Source organism: Mauremys mutica, chromosome 17 (genome assembly GCF_020497125.1).
Source record: "Mauremys mutica isolate MM-2020 ecotype Southern chromosome 17, ASM2049712v1, whole genome shotgun sequence".
Classification (NCBI taxonomy): Eukaryota; Metazoa; Chordata; order Testudines; family Geoemydidae; genus Mauremys; species Mauremys mutica.
In genome coordinates this window covers 11,802,899-11,822,534 of record NC_059088.1, presented here as the reverse complement: position 1 = coordinate 11,822,534, position 19,636 = coordinate 11,802,899, and the positions used below count along the sequence as shown (strand labels likewise).

General features: G+C 57.3%; 1 protein-coding gene and 1 gene segment (V, D, J or C); both read right to left on the bottom strand.

Moving 5' to 3' along the window:
* Window positions 1-1,724: 1,724 nt before the first annotated feature.
* Window positions 1,725-4,734, bottom strand: LOC123351982 (sulfotransferase 2B1-like). Of its 2 annotated transcripts, none has more exons than XM_044991665.1 (5): window positions 4,240-4,734; window positions 3,432-3,640; window positions 3,039-3,165; window positions 2,524-2,618; window positions 1,725-2,013 (listed from the first exon to the last, which is right to left on the bottom strand). In XM_044991665.1, exons 1-5 carry the CDS (start codon window positions 4,373-4,375, stop codon window positions 1,735-1,737), a joined length of 846 nt encoding a protein of 281 aa, XP_044847600.1. In that variant the 5' UTR covers window positions 4,376-4,734; the 3' UTR covers window positions 1,725-1,734. The 2 variants fall into 2 exon arrangements, with proteins under 2 accessions (XP_044847600.1, XP_044847601.1); XM_044991666.1 differs by having other exon boundaries at window positions 1,824-2,029; window positions 4,240-4,732.
* Window positions 4,735-10,348: 5,614 nt separating this feature from the next.
* On the bottom strand, window positions 10,349-13,190 carry LOC123351983. The segment is given in 3 exon segments: window positions 10,349-11,047; window positions 11,142-11,277; window positions 13,172-13,190. Coding segments are annotated over 2 exon segments (423 nt in total).
* Between the last annotated feature and the right edge of the window lie 6,446 nt (window positions 13,191-19,636).

Genomic DNA, 19,636 nt, shown 5'->3' with positions numbered 1-19,636 from the left:
TCTCTTCTTTCTTTCAACTGCAATAGCGAGAGGAGGCTCGGAAGCCAGGCCCCACTATGGGAGGAGACTGGGGACCAGGGATTAGAGCACGAGAGGCTGCAGGTCAGGACGCCTGGGTTCTCTTCCCAGCTCTGAGAGGGGAGTAGGATCCAGTGGCTGAGGGCTGGGAGTCAGGACGCCTGGGTTCTCTTCCCAGCTGTGGGAGGGGCCGGGGAGTGGGATCCAGTGGCTGAGGGCTGGGAGTCAGGACGCCTGGGTTCTCTTCCCAGCTGTGGGAGGGGAGCAGAGTCTAGGGGGTTAGCGCAGCAACTCGTTACTGAGCCCCAAGATTCCTGGGTTCTCGGCGCCTCGGCGTGTCCTTTGGCTTCTGCCTGCCCTCCAAGGCTGATGCTCAGGGGCCAGTCAGGCAAGCCCCGGCAGGAGGCAATTCCACCCCTCGCTAATGCCACAAACCAGCAAATAATACAGAGGGATTTAGACAGATTAACGAACAACCTCTGCTGCCGAGGCTGGAGGAGAGCAGCTGGCTTGACAGCTCCACGAGAAGGGGAGGCTCCACACCAGCATCCACCCCCACCGTCAAACAACTGTCCTTTGCCATGATGCCTTCAGAAACCTTGCCAATGCGTGGGCAGCTGAGACCCTGCTCACCACGCCCATGTGCTCCCAGTGGTGGTCCTGGACTGGAAGCTTTCGAGGGCAGGGGCTGCCTTTTGGGTGGTTATGCAGCATCTATGCAATGGGGCTCGTGTGGGTAGGAGGCTCTAGTGGTTCAAGCAGCGGGGACCTCGGAGTCAAGATTCCTGGGTTCTAGCCCCACGTGAGGCTAATATCTAGCGGACAACCTTGGGGGCTGGGAATCAGGACGCCTGGGTTCTGTTCGGCAGCAGAGGGAGCGCTAGTGGTTACAATGGCAAGGCTGGGACGGAGTGGCACCGTTTGGGCTTTTTGAGTCAGTGGGTGCCCCCAGTGCTCCCCAGCACAGGAGCATGGCGCATAAGCTGAGCTGTTGGTCCGATCCAGGCTGGCAGGGAGGATACCAGGGCAGATGGGCCCATGGCTCTGAGCGGATGCATGGCCCACTCTTCTGCCTGGGTAGGTGGATGGGGAGACACCCCAATGCATGCTGACCCCCACAGCGCCCTCTGCAGGGGGAGCTGTGCCCCATATCCCTCAGTTCAAAGGGCCGTGAAACTTTGACCTGAAGGGCTGAGGCCCAAATCCCCAGCGCCTTAACCGCCTGCCCCAGACCCGGCAGAGTTGTTGAAAAGCACATTTAGCACAGTGACCACCGACCCGCAGCTCGTCAGGTATAAATAGCCACGTTCATCACCCTGGGCGAACAGGAAACAAGTGCTACACAGAGATATCTGATTTCTTCTGTTTTCTTTTAAATGAGCAAACGTAGCGGCTGTTGGAAAGTATTAATATCGCATATTGCAAACAGGGAACCGTACTAGTTGATCAGAAGTACCGGGCTTAAGAGCCCAGGGCAGAATCTTTAACACAGGGCCAGCATAGGGCAAAACTGTTACTGTTTACATATTGCTGGAAACCCCAGCTGAGATCAGGGCCCTGTTGTGCCAGGCGCTGCCCAGAGACAGGCCCTGCCCCAGCTGAGATCAGAGCCTCGTTGTGCCAGGCACTGCCCAGACACACAGTGAGAGACCCTCTCCAAAGAGCTTACAATCTGTCTAGACAAAGGCGAACATAGTCTAGGGTGCCCCTCACTCCCTACCCACAGCCCCTGCCCCCCAGCCCTGCCCCCGCAGCTCTGCTGGTGCCCCTCAGTCCCAGCTCGCAGCCCCCTGCTAGCCCAGGCCTGGACTCAGCTTTCCTCAGGAGCTCCCCATCCTGGTGGTCCATGTACTCGTCCCTCAGCTGGGAGAAGTTGGACATTTTGTTCCCCTTCATGCTCTGGAAGGAGGCGTTCTCCACCACCGCGGCCACTTGCTCCTCACTCAGCTCCTTCCCCAGGAAGTGGCAGATTCTCCGCACGCTGCCCCGCGGGTCCTGGGGGAGACACCCGCTGCCGTGAAGAGGGTGATTTTAGGGTGACAATTTTATGGCCCACGTGTGCCTCAGTTCCCTCCCCCCGCAGGGTCCTGCTCCCCACTGGGGGCTGAGGCAGAGACGCCTTCAAGGGCAGAGGGCCTTGGCCATGAGCCATGTTGGCCACCTGAGGTCAGACCCTGTTCCAGGCCAGGGGTAGAGGAATGCAAAAGCCAGGAGGAGCCAACACCCAGGACATGGGCGCCGAGGCCTGGGGAGCTGGGGCTGGCAACACCCTAGAACACCACCTGGCTGGGGGCCTGGGGCGGGGCTACGTGTGGGGTGGCTCAGGGGCGGGGTTACGTGTGGGGGTGGCTCAGGGGAGGGGTTACATGTGGGGATGCCTTTGGGGCGGGGTTACGTGTGGGGGTGGCTCGGGGGGGCTATGTGTGGGGTGGCTGGAGGGGCTATGTGAGGGTGTCACCAGGGGGTGGAGTTATGTGGGTGTGGCCCAAGGGGGGGTTTATCTACCTGCTGCAGCTCCTCGTAGGTGATGGAGAAGAAGTTCTCGTTGCCCTTCAGCCCCATCCAGCCGGTGACGTGGTCGAACCAGGAGCCGTAGGGCACTGTGCAGGGGAGAGCGGCACGGTGACCCCAGAGCTGGCACCACCCGGCCCCTCCACCCACTGTTTAATTTATAATTAAAGTGGTGCCGGGGCTCAAGCAATTTTTTTACATTCATAACTGATGCAGCCAGCCCGGAGGTGCCGGGGCCCTGAACTGCCAGGCCCGGAGGTGCCAGGGCCCTGGCACAACTTAAGCACTACCTCCACCTAAGTTCCCTCCATGGTGCGCAGCCGGATGGCCGTGCAGCAGCCTATTAAGCTGTGCTGGGCCCTGGGCAAAGGGCAGCTCAGAGCTGGCTGGGGATGCACAAACTGGATCCCATCAGTGAGTGGCTGGGAGCCCAGGCATTGGCTGGGAGGAGGGTGCCTGCGTATCCCTAGCTGCAGCAGGGCCCCCGAGGACCCCGGGGTGCTGCTCACCGTTCCCGCTCAGGAAGTCCTCGAGGAAGGAGTCCAGTGAGCCAAGGTCCTTGAAGAGGCGGAGCAGCTTGGAGAAGTGGTACAGCGAGACCAGGACGTCCTTGGGGCAGCGCAGGGTGTAGATGATCTGGGGGGAGGAGACGGGGGGTCACTACCAATCAGGGGAGGGGGATGCCAAGTGAACCCAGCAATTAGCCACTCATCCTGGGCCGTCACCTCCCCACCCTCTCTGGAGGGAGAAGGAGTCGCCGCACCCCACTGCCTACTCCTTCGCACGCCCACATTGCTGTAACTCACACCCAGCAGCAGCGCTGGATTCACCCCCCTCCCGACACACAGCCCTGTCAGTGCCCCTCAATCCCGACCCGCAGCCCCTGCTCTCCCGCCTCTCACCTTGGCCTTGGAGCGCTGCAGGGACTTGGGGAAGAGCTGGACGGGGAGGTGGGAGCAGAGCAGCCGGGGCGGGGGGTATTTCAGGGCAGCCTCCAGCCCCAGGTGGTTCTCCACCCAGGGCGCCCGCTCCCAGTTCAGCACGCTGCGCACCCAGCCGGGGTCCCCGGCACAACGGATCAGACTCAGAATCTCCAGCATCCAGTTAGTGCCTGGGGGTGAAAGGGTTAATGGGCCTGAAACAACCCCTCAACCTGCTAGGTCCCCCTCTGCTCCCAGAGCCAGGGAGAGAACCTGGCCCCCAGCCCCCGAGGTGCATTCATAGAACCATAGAAGATCAGGGTTGGAAGGGACCTCAGGGGGTATCTAGTCCAACCCCCGGCTCAAAGCAGGACCAATCTCCAGACAGATTTTTACCTCAGTTCCCTAAATGGCCCCCTCAAGGATTGAACTCACAACCCTGGGTTTAGCAGGCCAATGCTCAAACCACTGAGCTGTCCCTCCCCCCCAAAGCTAAAATCAGAAGCTCTCACTTTGCTGTGCCAGGGGTCTCCTGGCCCTGCCGGTGGCTCTGGAGAAAGCCTGTGATCAGAGTGGGTCTGCAGAGAGCCAGCCCAGCACCAGGTGGGCGAGTTGGGCCCCAGGGAGCAGCCTGCTTTGTCTCACTCTGGGCGGGAAGGGGGGTACCCGGAGTCTGGCGTCTAGGAAATCAGGCCATGTGACGGGTTTGGTGTTTCCATCTAATGTCCCTGTGAGTGTCAGGAGCCCCCTACACACACACACACACACACACACGCACGCTCTCCCCTACCTGACTTGGGGTAGGTGATGTTGAAGACGTCGTCGTCCTGCACCTGGAATTCGTTCTCCACGTAGCTCAGCTTCTCGAGGGAATAATCCAGGCGTGGGAACAGCACTCCCTTGTGGGTGAAGTATTCACGTGCCATGGCAGGGCTGGGACAGAGACAGACTCCCGGCGTCAGTGTGGGTCCCTATGCGCTACTCGGGGAGCTGTGCTGCAGGGAGCGGTGTGGGGGGTCCTCTCTCCTGAACGTCAGGGGGCTCCAGCGCCTCTGCCTGGCAATGGGAGGCTCAATCTGCAGGGAGCAGGGTGAGGCTGTTACTTGGCTCTCCCACCCCAGAGCCAGCTGCACCTTGGCACCAGTCGCGCTGATTCCTTGGCGCGCTCCTGGAACAACTCAAGGGCCTGCGCTGGTGTCTGCAGCTGGGAGAACAGTCCCGTGCCTGGGGTGGGAGCCCTCTGTGGGGTTGTGTAACACGGCCAGGCCCTCTGCTCTCCCCTCCCCCCTCAGTAACTCTTGGACCCGGGCCGAGCCAGCGCCACTCAGCCTTTGGAGGCCCTGCCAGGCACAGCGACCCTTGGACCTGGGAGGAGCCGGTGCCTTTAACCCCCCAGGGCCCTGCACTGTCGCAGTAGCTCATGACGCTGGGCTGCCTGTTCCTGGCAGGTCCCTGCACCCCTTCCCCGCTGTGCCCAGGGTCTTGTGTGGGAGTGGAGGGGGCAGGGGTGTGGCAGATCCTGCCCCCCCCCCGCCGGGAGGGGTCACTGGTTTATGTGCTTTCATGGCAAAGGGGGGTGGTTACTAGGCTTGGAGGTGGAGATCTCCCTGCGGTGAAGGGAACTGTCCGTGGTCTCTAGGCAGGGAGAGACTGGGAACGTGGGCACCGTCCCAGGGCATAGGGAGAGAGCGTGTGTAGGTCTGTGTGTGGGATTGTGTGTACGTGTCTCCTCAGGAGTTACTGGGGCCACTCCCTCTCTTGCACCCCTGTGTGTCTTACCCCACCCTCCCTGCCCCCACAGCCATTCCACTGCCCATGGCTGGGCCCATCCATCGCCCCTCTCCCCAGGGCTGAGAGCTGCCCATCTGAAGGCTGTGCTGAGAACTCAAAGGGTTAAAGCAGGGCCAGACCCACTCCAGCTCCCGCTCAGCTGGGTGGAATCAGACCCTCTGGGTTCCCTGTGCTGGGGAAACGGTTCCTACGCCAAGTACTAGACTGGGCATCACCCCCAGAACCTCGTGAATCCCCAGGTCAAGGGTCAAGCTGAGCTGGGACCCAGTCACGGGGCTGAGCACTGACTCCCCTGGCAATGCAGAGTGAAGGTGCTGCCTGAAATCCCCTTAACTCTGCCCTGGACCCATAGGTGCTGGCACTAGCAGTACAGGGGGGTGCGGCTTGAAGTGGTTTCCATTATATCCAGGGTTTACAGTGGCTCTCAGCTCCCCTATACACATTGTTCCAGCCCCGCTGCCTGGATCCCAGCCCAGCCTTGGCCTGATGTGGTCTGGGCTGTGCAGGATGGACACGGCGTTATAGACTCAGGGGCAGCACAGTGCAGCCCAGAGAACCCAGGAGGGGACCCAGGACTCCTGGGTTCTAGCTGCAGCTCTGGGAGGGGCTGTTAGAGGGCTTCCCCTTCACCCCCTCCCTCGGTTCCTGTCGCGCAGACAGAAAGCAGAAGACCAGAAGTCTGAAGTGCAGGCAAATGCCACGGTTACTGGGGTTAGTTCCCAGCTCTGACAGCGCCTGTGTCCCCGCTCCCCATTTCCCACCTCCTCCTTCTTAGTAGGCCCAAATATGCCTGCAAGGCACGGCCCTAGTCCCACCCCTTACAGCCTATGGTCATGTTCCGTTGTGGAGGGTCGTGAGTTGGGGTCTTCGTCCCACCCCTGTGGTGCCCCCTGGGAGGGGCAAGGAGTTGAGGCAGCCTTCAAGCGTGGGCTTGTCTATTACCCTCCCCCCATGCCCAGTAACACTTTAACTGCTCTTATCTAGTCCCCTTATACTCACAAACCCAGCGGGTTTAGGCAAAAGCTGCAGTTACAGCGTCTGTCTTTGTTCACACGTATTAGTAGAACTGTAGATCCAGAACCCACCAGGCGAGCCGAACTCAAAGTCCTATCTCAGGCGGAACTACAGGCCTGGATCCTACATTGACACTAATGCTCCTAACACGCCACCTCTTTTATTTCTGGGACCCACCTTCCCAGGTGTCCCGGGAAAAGCATCGGCCGTATGGCGGCACATTTCCTGATAGTGCCAGGTATCAAGATGCCATGCGTCAGTGCTCCATCTGCCCCACTGCCCCCTGGGTGCCCTGCACCTTCCCTCGTGCCGACCTACTGCAAGTATTTTCCAATCTGTGTGTCAGACTCCTCATAGTGATGGGCCCGAGCAGGTTGGGTTTGGGTCATCTGTTATGCTTTGAGTGGAGGGCCTCCTACGTTACACATACAACTCATTATTGGGGGATGGATAGCTCAGTGGTTTGAGCATTGTCCTGCTAAACCCAGGGTTGTGAGTTCAATCCTTGAGGGGGCACTTAGGGAATCTGGGGCAAAATCAGTACTTGGTCCTGCTAGCGAAGGCAGGGGGCTGGGCTTGATGAGCTTTCAAGGTCCCTTCCAGTTCTAGGAGATAGGATATCTCCATTTCATTTCAGTACTGGGAGGGAAGTTGTGTCTCCTCCTTAGAGTCGGGACTCCTGGGTCCCATTGGCAGCTCGAGGAGGGATTTGGGTCTGCAGGGTTCGAGCAGGGGAAGAGGGTAGAAAGGATTTGGTTCCCAGCACTGCCATTGCCTGACGTTCGGACAAGTCAACTTCCTTTCCCACCGCACACAGGCATGAAGACTGAGCTAATGGCTGCCTACAATGTGCTCCAAGTGCCACCAAAGACAGGGGAACAGAAGAGCAAACCACCCTCACTATTCAACTGCATTATGTGTGGCCCACTGTATGAGAAAGCAAAACCACCAGCTGTACCCACCACTGCAGGATAAAGCAACCTCGCACTGAACACGGACCCACTGTCATCGTGGCTTCCTGCTGGAGAGACAGTCTGGGCTCCCACGGTCCTTGTGGCTGCTGCTCACTAGTTTCATCGGGTGCTCCTGACTCCCACCAGCTCCCCACAACCACTAGACCCCTTTCCCCTCAGAGTTCCAGGGTAGAACCCAGGAGTCCTGACTCCCCGGCCCTCAGCTCATCTGGTCCAGCTCTTGTCTTTGAACTGCTCTGTGGGCTGGGCTTTGAGCCTCACGGCCCCTCACATGGGCGAGGGAAGCTGCAGGATCAGACTCTGGAACACTGGAATTTGTTCCCTTCTAGCCACGAGGTGGCCACCCCATCTGAAGCACAAGGCTGCTGCTAAGACCGACCATCCCCAACACAGAGCCACTGCCAATTATTTCAAATGAGAGCGTCACGGGGAGAAAATCCCTTTATTGGCAAAAGAAAATCACCCCAGCTGTTCTGTGAGGCTGTTAGATGCCGACACTGAGCCTAGAATATCAGCAGGGACGCGAACACCAGAGAATGCTACAGACCAGCATTTTAGTGGCACGATAGCAAAGCATCCTGAGCAAGCTTTGCTGCCAATGGTCTGATCCAGTTCCCACTGATAGCGGTGGGAAGCCGCCCGTCGGCTCAGGCCTGTGGTCAAGTGCCCCAAGCGCTGCAGGCCCAGCCATTCCTTGTGAAAAATATTGGTCATGAATTTCAATCCCTTTTTGTGTAGTGATCCCCCTCCCCCAGCACGTGCCATCAGCAGGGATTGGACCTAGAACGTTCAGCACCACACTTTAAGCACAGAGGTTAAGGAGCAGCTAAGTGCATTAGCAGTAGTAGGCTGTCATCTTCTTGTACAGTTCAGTTACTATAGGGGGACACAACACACTTAGGAAGCTCATTATCTGGAGCTAGCGTATAGTTCGTGAATGGATCCCATCTCCCCGTGAACATTTCTCCCCTATTCAGCCGGCTCTCCTGCCAAGTGCACAGCATTTTGGTAGTTACATGCATTTTCTCTGCAGCCCATGAACTCCTGGCCCATGGAAAGGAAGACGATGGCAGTGAGGCAGCTGTGAAAATAGAGGAGGCCATCGGCAAAGAGGATGCCCATGTCCAGGAATTTTTTCATCACTGAATGTAGTGCATCACCTAAGACCCGCAGGAAGTAGAAGACGTGATATGGTGGCCAGCCGAGGTAAAAGATCAGGATCCTACATACATTTCACAAAGATGCTGATGACTCCTGGCTCTCAGCAGACACCTTCCCTGCCATCCTTCGGGGAATTGTTCTGCATATACTTCACCCAGGGGATCCCTGTAAAACTCCCCGCCCCCTCACCCTGTGGCTTCTGCCAGGTGGCACAAAGAGGTTTCTGTGTCACGTGTCACATGAGACTTTGGGAAGTCCTGGGCCAAATCTCATTCAGTGGGACCTGCGTTGTGTGACCCTAGTGCCCCCGTTATCCCCCACGAACATGCCTCTGCTTCTCCCTCAGCGCCGCCTCTCCCTGAGCCATCCCAGTGAATCCCGTCGTGTTCCTTTCCACAACCCTTAGTCACCAGGGCCGGGTTTACAATGGCACCAGTGGCTCCATGGAGCCGGGCCCATGCTCAGAGGGGCCCCAGCCTGCTCCACTTGCCCTGCACCCCGAGACCCCGCTGGCTCCCCGCACCCACCACTTGCTCCTCAGGCTGAGGGCTCCTCTCCACCCCCTGGCCCCACTCCCTGCTCCTCTCTGCCCCCTGTCTGGACCCCAGAGCCCCTCCGGCTCCGGGTATGGCCTGTCTCCCCGGGAGGGAGTGGTGGCTGTGCCCCAACTCAGACATAGGGGGCCCAGTTTAATAATACTGTGCAGGGCCCCATAAATCCTAAGGACGGCCCTGGTGGTGGGGCTGTGGGCAGGGGGGTGCTGGGCGAGGGGGGTGTTGTGCAGGGTGCTGTGCATTTGTGGGGGAGGGGAGGTCACAGTGAGTTTGTCGGGGCTCTGGCCATAGGGAACCAGGGGGTGTTCCGGTGTTGGCCGGGGGGGCTATGTGGCGCAGCATGGGCCTGCCCCCGAGGGGAAGGGGAACCTGGCAGCACAGGGCCAGGTGGGGCCCTGTGCATCTGGCAACTGCCTCCATCGGGGCCACAAATCTGTTTGGCGCCGGGCCCACAAAACGTTCATCCGGCCCCGTTAGTCACGCGACTGCCCCCAGTGCCCCGAGTGCCAGCCCTGGGCTGAGTGATGTCACCGAGGGCTGAGGGGCGGGTCTATCTCCATGGGGACTCCAGGACATCGTGGAACTTTATTGTGGGTTGGGATGTCTCAGCTCCACCCACTGACACCAGCGCAGAGCCCGGGCAGGGATTTCCCAATGGCGGGTGGGTGGAAACAATCCACGAGCCGCGTTGGTAAGTCCCAGCGGTGCCACGTTCCCAGGCTCAGCGGCATGGGGTTTATTCGGGCGCTGGGTGAGCTCAGCCCCGCCCGGACGCGGAATGGCTCCTCCATACTGCAGCCTCCATCTCTCTGCCTCAGTCCCGCCTCTTTGAACCAGGGGCTGTGAGAGTTCCCCGGCCTCACCGTGGGGGGGATAGAGGCAATAACCGCTTGTGAAGGGGGGCGACGCCACGGCGAGGGGCCCCACATCGTTATAATGAACTAATCACCTTCCGCTGCGTTATTGCAATAAAGGTCCCGGTTTGCTGAAAGGCCCAGAGCCGCCCTGGTGTCAGTCAGGAGTAACTCGCGGACACTGAAAGCAGTTGCAGTGACTTTGCACTAGCGGAGGGTTTGGCGCCATGAGGAATTTGCTCCATCCATTGGGTGTGAGGCAAACCCCAATGAGGGCAGGGGGATGAACCCTATTGACTCTGACGGACACTGGAGCAGTCCTGCAATGCGCTTGTCTCCTGTACACTGGTGGGGGCTGTTCTGTGAGTCTGACACCGCAACGGGCCCCGGGAGAGCCAACGTGCCGGGTCTCGGCGGGGAGAGTGACGCAAAACCGGACTCACTCCGGATTGGGGTTCCCCCATAAAGGGAGGGACCTGCGCACCGCAGGCTCAGGGGGGCTCTGGGAAGGAAAGGGAGACATTGATGGTAGAAAGAACGAGGCGTCCTTGTGGCACCTTAGAGATTAACACATTTAATGGGGCATAAGCTTTCGTGGGCTAAAACCCACTTCATCAGATGCATGCAGTGGAAAATACAGTAGCGAGCGATATATATGCAGAGAACAAGAAAAGATGGAGGTTGCCTTACCAACTCTAATGAGATAAATCAATTCAGGTGAGCTATTATCAGTAGGAGAAAAAAAAAACTTTTGTAGTGATCCTCAGGATGTGCCATTTCAAACACTTGACAAGAAGATGTGCGTAACCGTAGGGTGAAGGTAACACAAACGGTAGGTTTGTGTTACATTCACCCAGTTGCCAGGTCTCCTGTCTAAGCCCGAAGCGGGGTGACTGTCACTGCTGCCCCCACGTGGCTGCTGGGAGAAGGGGGTGTCGCTGTGCCTATCTCACAGTAATAGATGGCGGAGTCCTCGGGTTCCAGGTTGGACATTTGCAGATACAGCTCATTCTTGGAATTATCCCTGGAGATGGTGAATCGGCCTTTCACTGAATCACGGTAGCGTGTCTGGCTCCCGTCGGGGTTTATAGAACTGACCCATTGTAGTCCCTTTCCTGGAGCCTGTCGGAGCCAGCTCATGTAGGAATCGCTGAGGACGAACCCGGAGATTTTGCAGGTGAGGAAAACAGACTCTCCGGGGCTTTTCACCCCCCCTCCGGACTCCACCAGCTTGACCTGGGACCGGACACCTGAGAATAAAGACAGGCCATTACTATCGGTATAGAAATAGCGATAACACAATGTTCCTCTAACTCTGCCAGTTATTCAGAGGGAGGAACGTACCTTCTAAAGCTGCTGCCACGAAACTTAAAAGGAGCAAAAATCTCATTTTTTCTGGTGCTGAAGCGGAAAGTTCTCAGGCGACTGGCTGGGAACTGCTCAGACCCAGGAGGCTGCGAATCGGGTCTCCGGGTGCAGCCTGGGCAGAGAGAGGCACAGATTTAAACAGGACACCGTCTCCCTCATTTGCATGTCCCCGCCTTGTACGAGACGCACTCTCCTCCTGCCCGGGATCTGATTGACTCGCCCCAGTGGGAGGGGGCTGTTGTCCCCTTACTGACATTCAGTGGGGTGTTTTGCTTGGCCAGCTCCCAAGAAAAGAATGGGGAGAGGCCAATGCTCCAGGTCAGCCTCAGTCAGCCTCTGAGCGGGATGGGCGGGGCGGGCAGGCTGATCAGGGAGTCAGGAGGCCGGGGGTCCCGTCCTCCCTGTGAGCTGGAGTTGCCTGGGTCAGACAGAGGGGGGTCGAGCTAAGGAGGGAGCAGGGCCCGAGCTGAGCTGGGGAGCAGGGCCGGGCCGGCCAGAGGGGCCAGGGAAGCAGAAGCAGCAGAGCTGGGCGCAGAGTCAGAGAGACCCAGCCACCATGTCAGGGTTCACTCTGAACTCGGGGGTACAGATGTGGGGACCTCCATGAAAGACCCCCTAAGCTTATTTCTACCAGCTTAGGTTAAAAACTTCCCCAAGGCACAAATCCTTCCTTGTCCTTGGGTGGGTACTGCTGCCACCACCAAGTGAGTTAGACAAAGATTCAAGGAAAAGGACCACATGGAGTGTGCACATGGGTGGGGCCCAGCTGCTCCCTGCCCCCCTCACTGAAGCAGGTGTGCAGGGTTACTACCCTGGGAACTGCAGGGCTCCAGTGGCCATGGGGGTGGCTGGAGGCAGGGCAGGGGCTGACTGGAGGTAGGGTCTGGCTGCAGGCAGGGCAAGGGGTGTGGGGCTGGTGCGGGCAATGGGTGCAGCAAAGGCAGCTGGAGCCCCGGCCCTTTAAATAGCCCCTGAGCCTCCCACTATCCCAGGGCTCTGGGGGCTATTTAAAGGGCCCGGGGCTCCCCTGCTTCTACCACCCCGGCCCTTTAAATTGCCCCCCGGGGAAGCCAGGCCACCCCTGTACAGTGCACCGGCTCTTGCCCGTACGCCGTACCGGGGCTTGGGCGCGGGGCCCTCTTAGGTGCAGGGCCCGATTCAGGGGAATCGGTTGAACTGGCCTGAAGCCGGCCCTGCTTTTGGACAGGTGCCAACCAGGTTATTTGAGCTTCTTAACCCTTTACAGGTAAAGGAGGGATTTCATGCTCCCCTGAGCTGTATGTTTATGACACTTCCCCAGTCCCCACGCCCACAGTTTCTGCTAACTAATCAAATATCCCATTCCTCGCCCTGCAGCCTCTCAATTTCTCCCGGGCCCTACGAGCTGTTCCCTTGAAGGGGCAGTGAGTCTGATCTTACCCTGCTCTCTCAAGCCCAGCATCTTGCACCACTGGCTCTGTCCAGTAGAACCAACAAGTCTGTCTTCACCCTCCCATTATTCCCCAGACTTTGTAGCCGGCAACTCCTGCCACTTTATTGTCTCGTTGAAGTCATGAACATTTCTTCTTTCCCTCTGCGAAAGGCCTGCCCCCCAGCCCCCGCCACTGGAGATGTGGCTACCAGAGGTGAAAATATGGGCCCCCATAGCTGAAGTATCTGCCAGTCGTTCATATCCTTAACCTCCAAAACCCCTGCAAGGAAGGGCAGGGCTCTTACCCCTCTCTTACCGATGGGAAACTGTGGCACAACGCTTTCATGCAGGAGCTCTTCTGAAAACACACCCACACCTGTTCTCCCTGTCTGTCCTTGTTCATCTCTGGCAGGCACCGGTCTCACGCTGATAAGAGCCATGGGTTCTGCTTCCTCCTCTTAGTGACTGACTGTTCAGAGTGTGACCAGCATCACCTCAGAACAAGAGCTTTAGCCGTTTGCCATTCAAAGATGGTGATATAACAAGGATAGTCCACGTCAGCCAGAAAGGACATTTCTTCGCATGGGTCACTCACCCTAAAATACCTTGCTGTAGGAGGTTCTCAGGATCACTCCTGCTGATTCCCCGCTGTTCAGGGAGACGTCTCTCCAGAGTCTAGCAGGCTGTGCAGCTCAGAGCTGGGTGGTGTCACCAAGGAGCCTAGAGAAACCATGTAGGAATTCCCATACCGGGTCAGATTATGATTATTATTTATCATCTGTATGATGGTCGTGTCCCGGGGATCCTTTGGGCTGGGACAGCCGCTGGAGAGGGAAGATTTCCCATGGCACTGGGAGGGATTTGGGACGGAAGGCCCTTTCCCTTCCCAGCAGGGACCGGCTACATTGAAATGATCCGTGACACTAGGAACGTGATCTGAGCAAGCCTGGCTCGTGCTTTTTAACAGGCCTGGGGGCCGCCTGTGGGTGCAGGTGGGAGACTCTGTGGGGCGAAGGCTGAGGGCAGAGTAAAGGTTTTGCAGTGGAGCCTCCCTGAGATTAGCGTGCCGAGAGCGGCCTGCCTGGGACTCTTTCTTTAGGGGAGAGTCGAGGGAGGATTCAGGGAGCGCTGAAGGGAGATTATTATTGACGATTGATATTCACACTCCCATTCCCATTCATGCTCCACTTCCCATTTCTGCTAGAACTGTAAAGTAAGTGGGATAGCGAGAGGCCTTATGGTCTGTGTTTGTACCGTGCCTCGGACAATGGGCTCCTAGACCATGACTGGAGACCCTAAGCGCTAGGACCACAACCTCCAACTACTCCACCACCACTAATAAGTAACAATAATAATCAGTCATTGTAATAATAAGGAAGAAGAAGAAGAAGTAATAAATGGTAGACAGTAACTTTCTCATTTTTATGCTGCAACTTCTGTTGTGTCCTGAAGGCTTCAAAATCCCATCCCCATCATGGAACACTGAGGGGCAACATCCCTATATCTATGACCTTTCACACCGACGCTCATGTTGCCTTTGCCGTCACAATTCGGAGTCACTCCTTTTGCCAGGAATATTCCCACACCCCTTCACACGTGTCCTTACTATGTGACCCTGGGGCCAACTGACAGTCTCCGCTGGGTTATTTTTCGAATCAGAAAGAGCTGCCGCAATCCATTAGTTTCCTTTCGAAATCCCGGCACGGACACTATGGAGCGAAGGGCAACAAGAGGCAACATTGCCTGGGAATGAGAGACTTTATTCCTGGCCTGGTGACCCTTCCCATTCCTGTGCCCAGTGGGGAATTGTTTATGAAGCTGCAGCCCCTCCGCGGCCCATGGGATAAGGGGGAATCCGCAGCTGGGGTTTCTGTATGATCATTTATAGGTTTCGGTTCACTGTGCGCCTTGCGCAGTAATCCCGGGCGGTGTCCTCGGGCTTCAGGCTGTTCATTCGCAAATAAACCGTGTTGTTGGGATTATCCCTGGAGATGGTGAATCGCCCTTTGACAGAATCAGCGTAGTACGTATGTAACCCTTCTGCCCGTCAGAGCTGGCAGCAACAAGGGCTGGGTTCAGTATCCAGGGGTTCCGTTTCAATAACGCAATGAAAACCCGGCTTCAGCCCCCACCCAGTGACCCGGGACAATTCTAGGAGGCAACACTTCCCCTCTGGCAAGCACAGAGTCTGAGTGTAGCAAAAGCCTTTTAATAAAGGAGGGAAACAATGCGGCATCACGTTGGGGAAACACCACAACCAGGATTCATAACACAAACCATGAGCAAAGACCCACCCCCAAGTGAATGTGGCAGTGCCCTTTTCCCCTCAGGGTCTTAAGTCCAGCAACCCAACCGTCACCCCTCCCACGGCTTCTGACCTTGGTCAGTGCAGCCCCAGAGTTCAGAAGTTCATTTGTGGAGTTTATCTCCCAGCCTGGGTGGAAGTGAGGGAGGTCTGGGGGGCTTCTTACATGCTCCACTGCCTGGGCTGATGGCCGAATGCCACGTCTCTCCGTGGGGTTCTGCTGCAACCTTCACCACCAGCTGCACCTCTCCGCCAGCCGCCCTGCTATCCGCTCCTCTCCACTGTCCACCAGCCACCCTGCTCTCTGCTCTGTTCTCCGTTCCTCTCTGCCAGCCGCTCTGCTATCCGCTCCGCTGTCCACCAGCCACCCTGCTCTCTGCTCTGTTCTCCGTTCCTCTCCGCCAGCCGCCCTGCTATCTGCTCTGCTCTCCACTAGCCGTGGACGGAGGAGGCCTAGTACTTGCTGTTGCCTGTTCCCCTCGTCGTGATACAGCACCAGCCACTCCCCTCTCCCAGCTCCTGTCTGATCCAGCCCAGCCAGGTGCTGCTACGATGCTGGAGATATTTACGAGCAGGTTAGATAAATGTCTATCCAGGATGGTCTAGACAGTAGTTGGTCCTGCCATGAGGACAGGGGACTGGACTCGATGACCTCTCGAGGTCCCTTCCAGTCCTAGAATCTATGAATCTATTAATGGGATCCGACAGGATCCCGGGAAGGGGCTGGAGTCACATCCCTCCAGGCGCAAGGGCTGAGCTACCGTCTGTTGAAGGGAATGTAAAGACCCACTATTGGCTTTAGCGGACAGTGGGTCAGGCCCGTAGAGAGAACAGTATCCGGCTGGTGTACAGGCAGCAGCATGTGGAAACCTGTGTTTGTACTGAGGGCAGAGGTGTTTGGGACCCGATGCCTCCTTTCAAGAGAACGTTAGAACTATTGTTGCGTTTGGTTATTTTTCAAAGGAAGCTGAGAGCATTTGCACCTATTTCCCAACAAACTGCGATAGGATTTTGACACCCGGCACTTTTCGGCCCCTTTGAAATCCAAGTCCTCGTTGTGACACCTTGACCGATCGATTCCCTCTTCTGTGCTGCGCATTTTTACTCTGCTGTCAGATAAATTCCACATTCAGACATGTGACTATTCAAGACACTCCAGTTTTTATGGACACGTGATCATAGCTGGAGCTACAGCTCTGATACCTGCTGACAGGTATTTTTTCACTGTCTCTAGATCCCGTTCCTGTGCCTCGTGCTGGATTGTTTGGGGGAGTGCTGCCCCCAACTGGCACACAAGAGAAGCACAATTCTGCAGCTTGAGTTTTTCTGTTAGCAGTATCTGGATTCCCCTCACCGTCTACACTGGCAAGGGCCGGCTTCAGGAAGTGCGGGGCCCAATTCAGACATTTTCGGCGGGGCCCCGGCAGGGATGACTAAAAAAAAAAAATGCAAAAAAAAGCCTTTCATTTCTTAGCAACCGGGTCCCTATAAAAAGTTCTGATTTAAGGGATGTGCCACAGTGTGTATGTTTTGTACCAATAGGGTTACCGTATGTCTATTTAAAATTTTAAAAATTCCTATCAGACGGTGATTTAAGAACCAAAAAGCCTGACATGTCCGGGAAAATACGGCTGTATGTTACCCCTACCTAAAGTTCTTTTTTTAAAAGATGGGCCTGAACTAGAAATGAGCTCCGTTTCACATGTGTGGGTCCCCATCCCCCCCGCCTCCGGGGGTGTGCTAGGGTGACCAGATGTCCTGATTTTATAGGGACAGTCCCGATTTTTGGGTCTTTTTCTTATAAAGGATCCCCCGACCCCCTGTCTGGTCACCTTAGTGGTGTGCACATGTGTGGGTCCCAGCTGCTCCCTGCCCCCCTCATTGAAGCAGGTGTGCAGGGTTACTGCCCTGGGAACTGCAGGGCACCAGTGGACATGGGGCTGGCTGGAGGCAGGGCAGGGGCTGACTGGAGGTAGGGTCTGGCGCAGGCAGGGCAAGGGGTGTGGGGCTGGCTGGAGACAGGGGGATGTGGGGTGGGCTGGGCTGGCTTCAGGCAGGGCCGCAGGGGGGTGCAGCAGGGGTTGGCAGAGCTGGAGGCAGAGGAGTGCGGGACTGGCTGGCTTCAGGCAGGGGGGTGCAGCGGGGTTGTCTAGAGACAGGGCGGGGGGTGCAGGGCTGATACGGGCAGGGCAGGGGGTGCGGCAGGGGCTGGCTGGAGACAGGCTGGCTGTGAGCAGGGGGTGTGGGGCTGGCTGCAGATAGGGGCTGGTGCAGGCAGGGCGGGGGGTGCAGCAGGGGCTGACTGCAGGCAGGGGGTGTGGGGCTGGCTGCAGATAGGGGCTGGTGCAGGCAGGGCGGGGGGTGCAGCAGGGGCTGGCTGCAGTCAGGGGGTGCAGGTACAGGGGGTACAGACCATCCTCTACCAGGGTAGTATGGTGCGTGCCCCCTCCTCCACTGGGGTAGCAGCAGCAGCAGCCCGGGGCTCGGGGGCTATTTAAAGGGCCCGGGGCTCCCCTGCTTCCACCACCCCAGCCCTGTAAATAGCCGCGGGAGCCCTGGGGAAGCAGCGGGGCTCTGGCGGCTATTTAAAGGGCCAGGGCGGTAGAAGCAGCAGGAGCCTCAGACTTTTTAAATAGCCCCCGAGCCCCGCAGCCCTACCCCAGGGCTCCAGCAGTGAGGCTCTGGTGGCAATTTAAAGGGCCTGGGGCTCCAGGAGAAGCCAGGCCACCCGGTACAGCGCACCGGCTCTTGCCCGTACGCCGTACTGGGGCTTGGGTGCGGGGCCCTCTTAGGGGTGGGGCCCGATTCAGGGGAATTGTTTGAATTGCCCTAAAGCCGGCCCTGGTCTGAGCAGTAAAGCAGCTCTGAGCGCTGTAACTCCCGAGGTGCAAACGCTGCCAAGCCCCTTCGTGCGCAGAACTGCGCCGTTGCAGCAGCACTCGGACGAGAGGCCTAGAGCTTCCTGCGCTGGGGCTACAGCACCGCGGTGCCAGTGTAGACACCATGGCGATTACAGCGCTGTGATTGGCCTCCGGGAGGTGTCCCACAATGCCTGTTCTCGCCTCTCTGGTCACCGGTTTGAACTCTACTGCCCTGCCCTCAGGTGACCAGCCCTGTACATTCCTTTGCAAATTTGAAAGTCCCCTTCCCGTTCGCTCGGTGACGCGTGCAGAGGTCTCAGCGCATCTTTCCAGGTGGCCCTGCCTGCTCCATGCACCAGCCGATCCCCAGCTTGGAGCAAAGCCGAGCTGCTGGACCTCGTCGGCATTTGGGGAGAGGAGGCTGTGCAGTCCCAGCTGCGCTCCAGCCGTAGGAATTATGATCCCTACGGACAGATTTCACGATGCATGAGAGAAAGGGGCCATGGCCGGGACACACTGCAGTGCAGGGTCAAAGTGAAGGAGCTGCAGAACACCTACCACAAGGCGTGGGAGGCAGACCGCCGCTCCGGTGCTGCACCCACGAGCTGCAGGTTCTACGAAAAGCTGGACGCGATACTCGGCGGCGACCCCATCTCCACTGTGAAGGGCCCTGTGGATACTTCATTGGCTTGTGTGCCAGTCGAGAGTGGACTGAGCCAGGAGGAGGAAATCTTGGGTGAAGAGGGGGACCCAGAGGCAGAGGATGACTCGGAGGCCAGAGATGCAGGCCGCCAGGAGCTCTTTTCTATCCCGGAGAAGCCTAGCCGGTCACAACAGTCAGATTTTGGCGAAGCACAAAGAGGAGAGGAGGCCTCTGGTAAGTGGGGCTGATTTTGGGAATTGCTGAAGCGAGTTGTTGGGGGCAGGAGGGTTGCAGAAAGCAGGCTTTGTCTCCCACCTCATGCCTGTTCTGAGCGGTGGAACAGACTGTTGATAAGTATCAGAGGGGGAGCCGTGTTCGTCTGGATCTGTAAAAGCAGCAAAGAGTCCTGTAGCACCTTATAGACCAACAGACGTTTTGCAGCATGAGCTTTCGTGGGTGAATCCCCACTTCGTCGAATCCGTCTCTTCTTGAAGAAGGCCTGGGTGGTGGCGTGCAGCGGCTGCAGGATCCGAGGGACGGGTTTGCCTGGGTGCAGGAAGAAGTCGAAGCCGGAGCAGTCGGTGGGGTCACAGGATGGCTGCAGGGATGGCCAGGTGAATGGGAATGGCAGGGTGAAGTCCTCGGTCAGCACCCGGATGGCGAAGTCATCATCCTTGCCAAATTCCTTGTAGGCCCTCTGTGTTGGAAAATCATAGTGCTAATGAAGCCTTTTTGTATTAGGCCTGAGTGAACCAAAGTTATGCTATGCTTGCCCAAACCGTGTTGGAAAGCTTACAGAACTTATTAGACTGAAGGCCGTGTATCTACCTAAGTCAGCTATTTTGCTTATCAGTTTTATTTGGCTCCCCAGTAAATGCAGCTGTGTTCCCATGAATGTTTCCAAAGTATATAGCACAAAGGGTCGACGGGTGTATCTTGTTTCCCCTTCAGAATGACAAATGTATCCTCAACAGCTGTATGTATCTTGTAGCCCCCACAAAATGATATATGTATCCTGCATATCCAATTATTCCCTAACAGATGCATGTACAGGTTCTACAGGTCAACCAAATGACGTAGACAAACGTAGGCTAAGTTGTTTGTTTCGGGGTATAAAGGTAGGCCCATCTGGCCATGTAAGGTGTGTCTCTTTCTCTGGCACTAGCCGAGAGGAGCACCCGCTCAGCTGACCGATCAATAAAGGGTGTGGTACTCGTCTTCCTGTCTCCGTGCCTCCTTGGTGTAATTAGG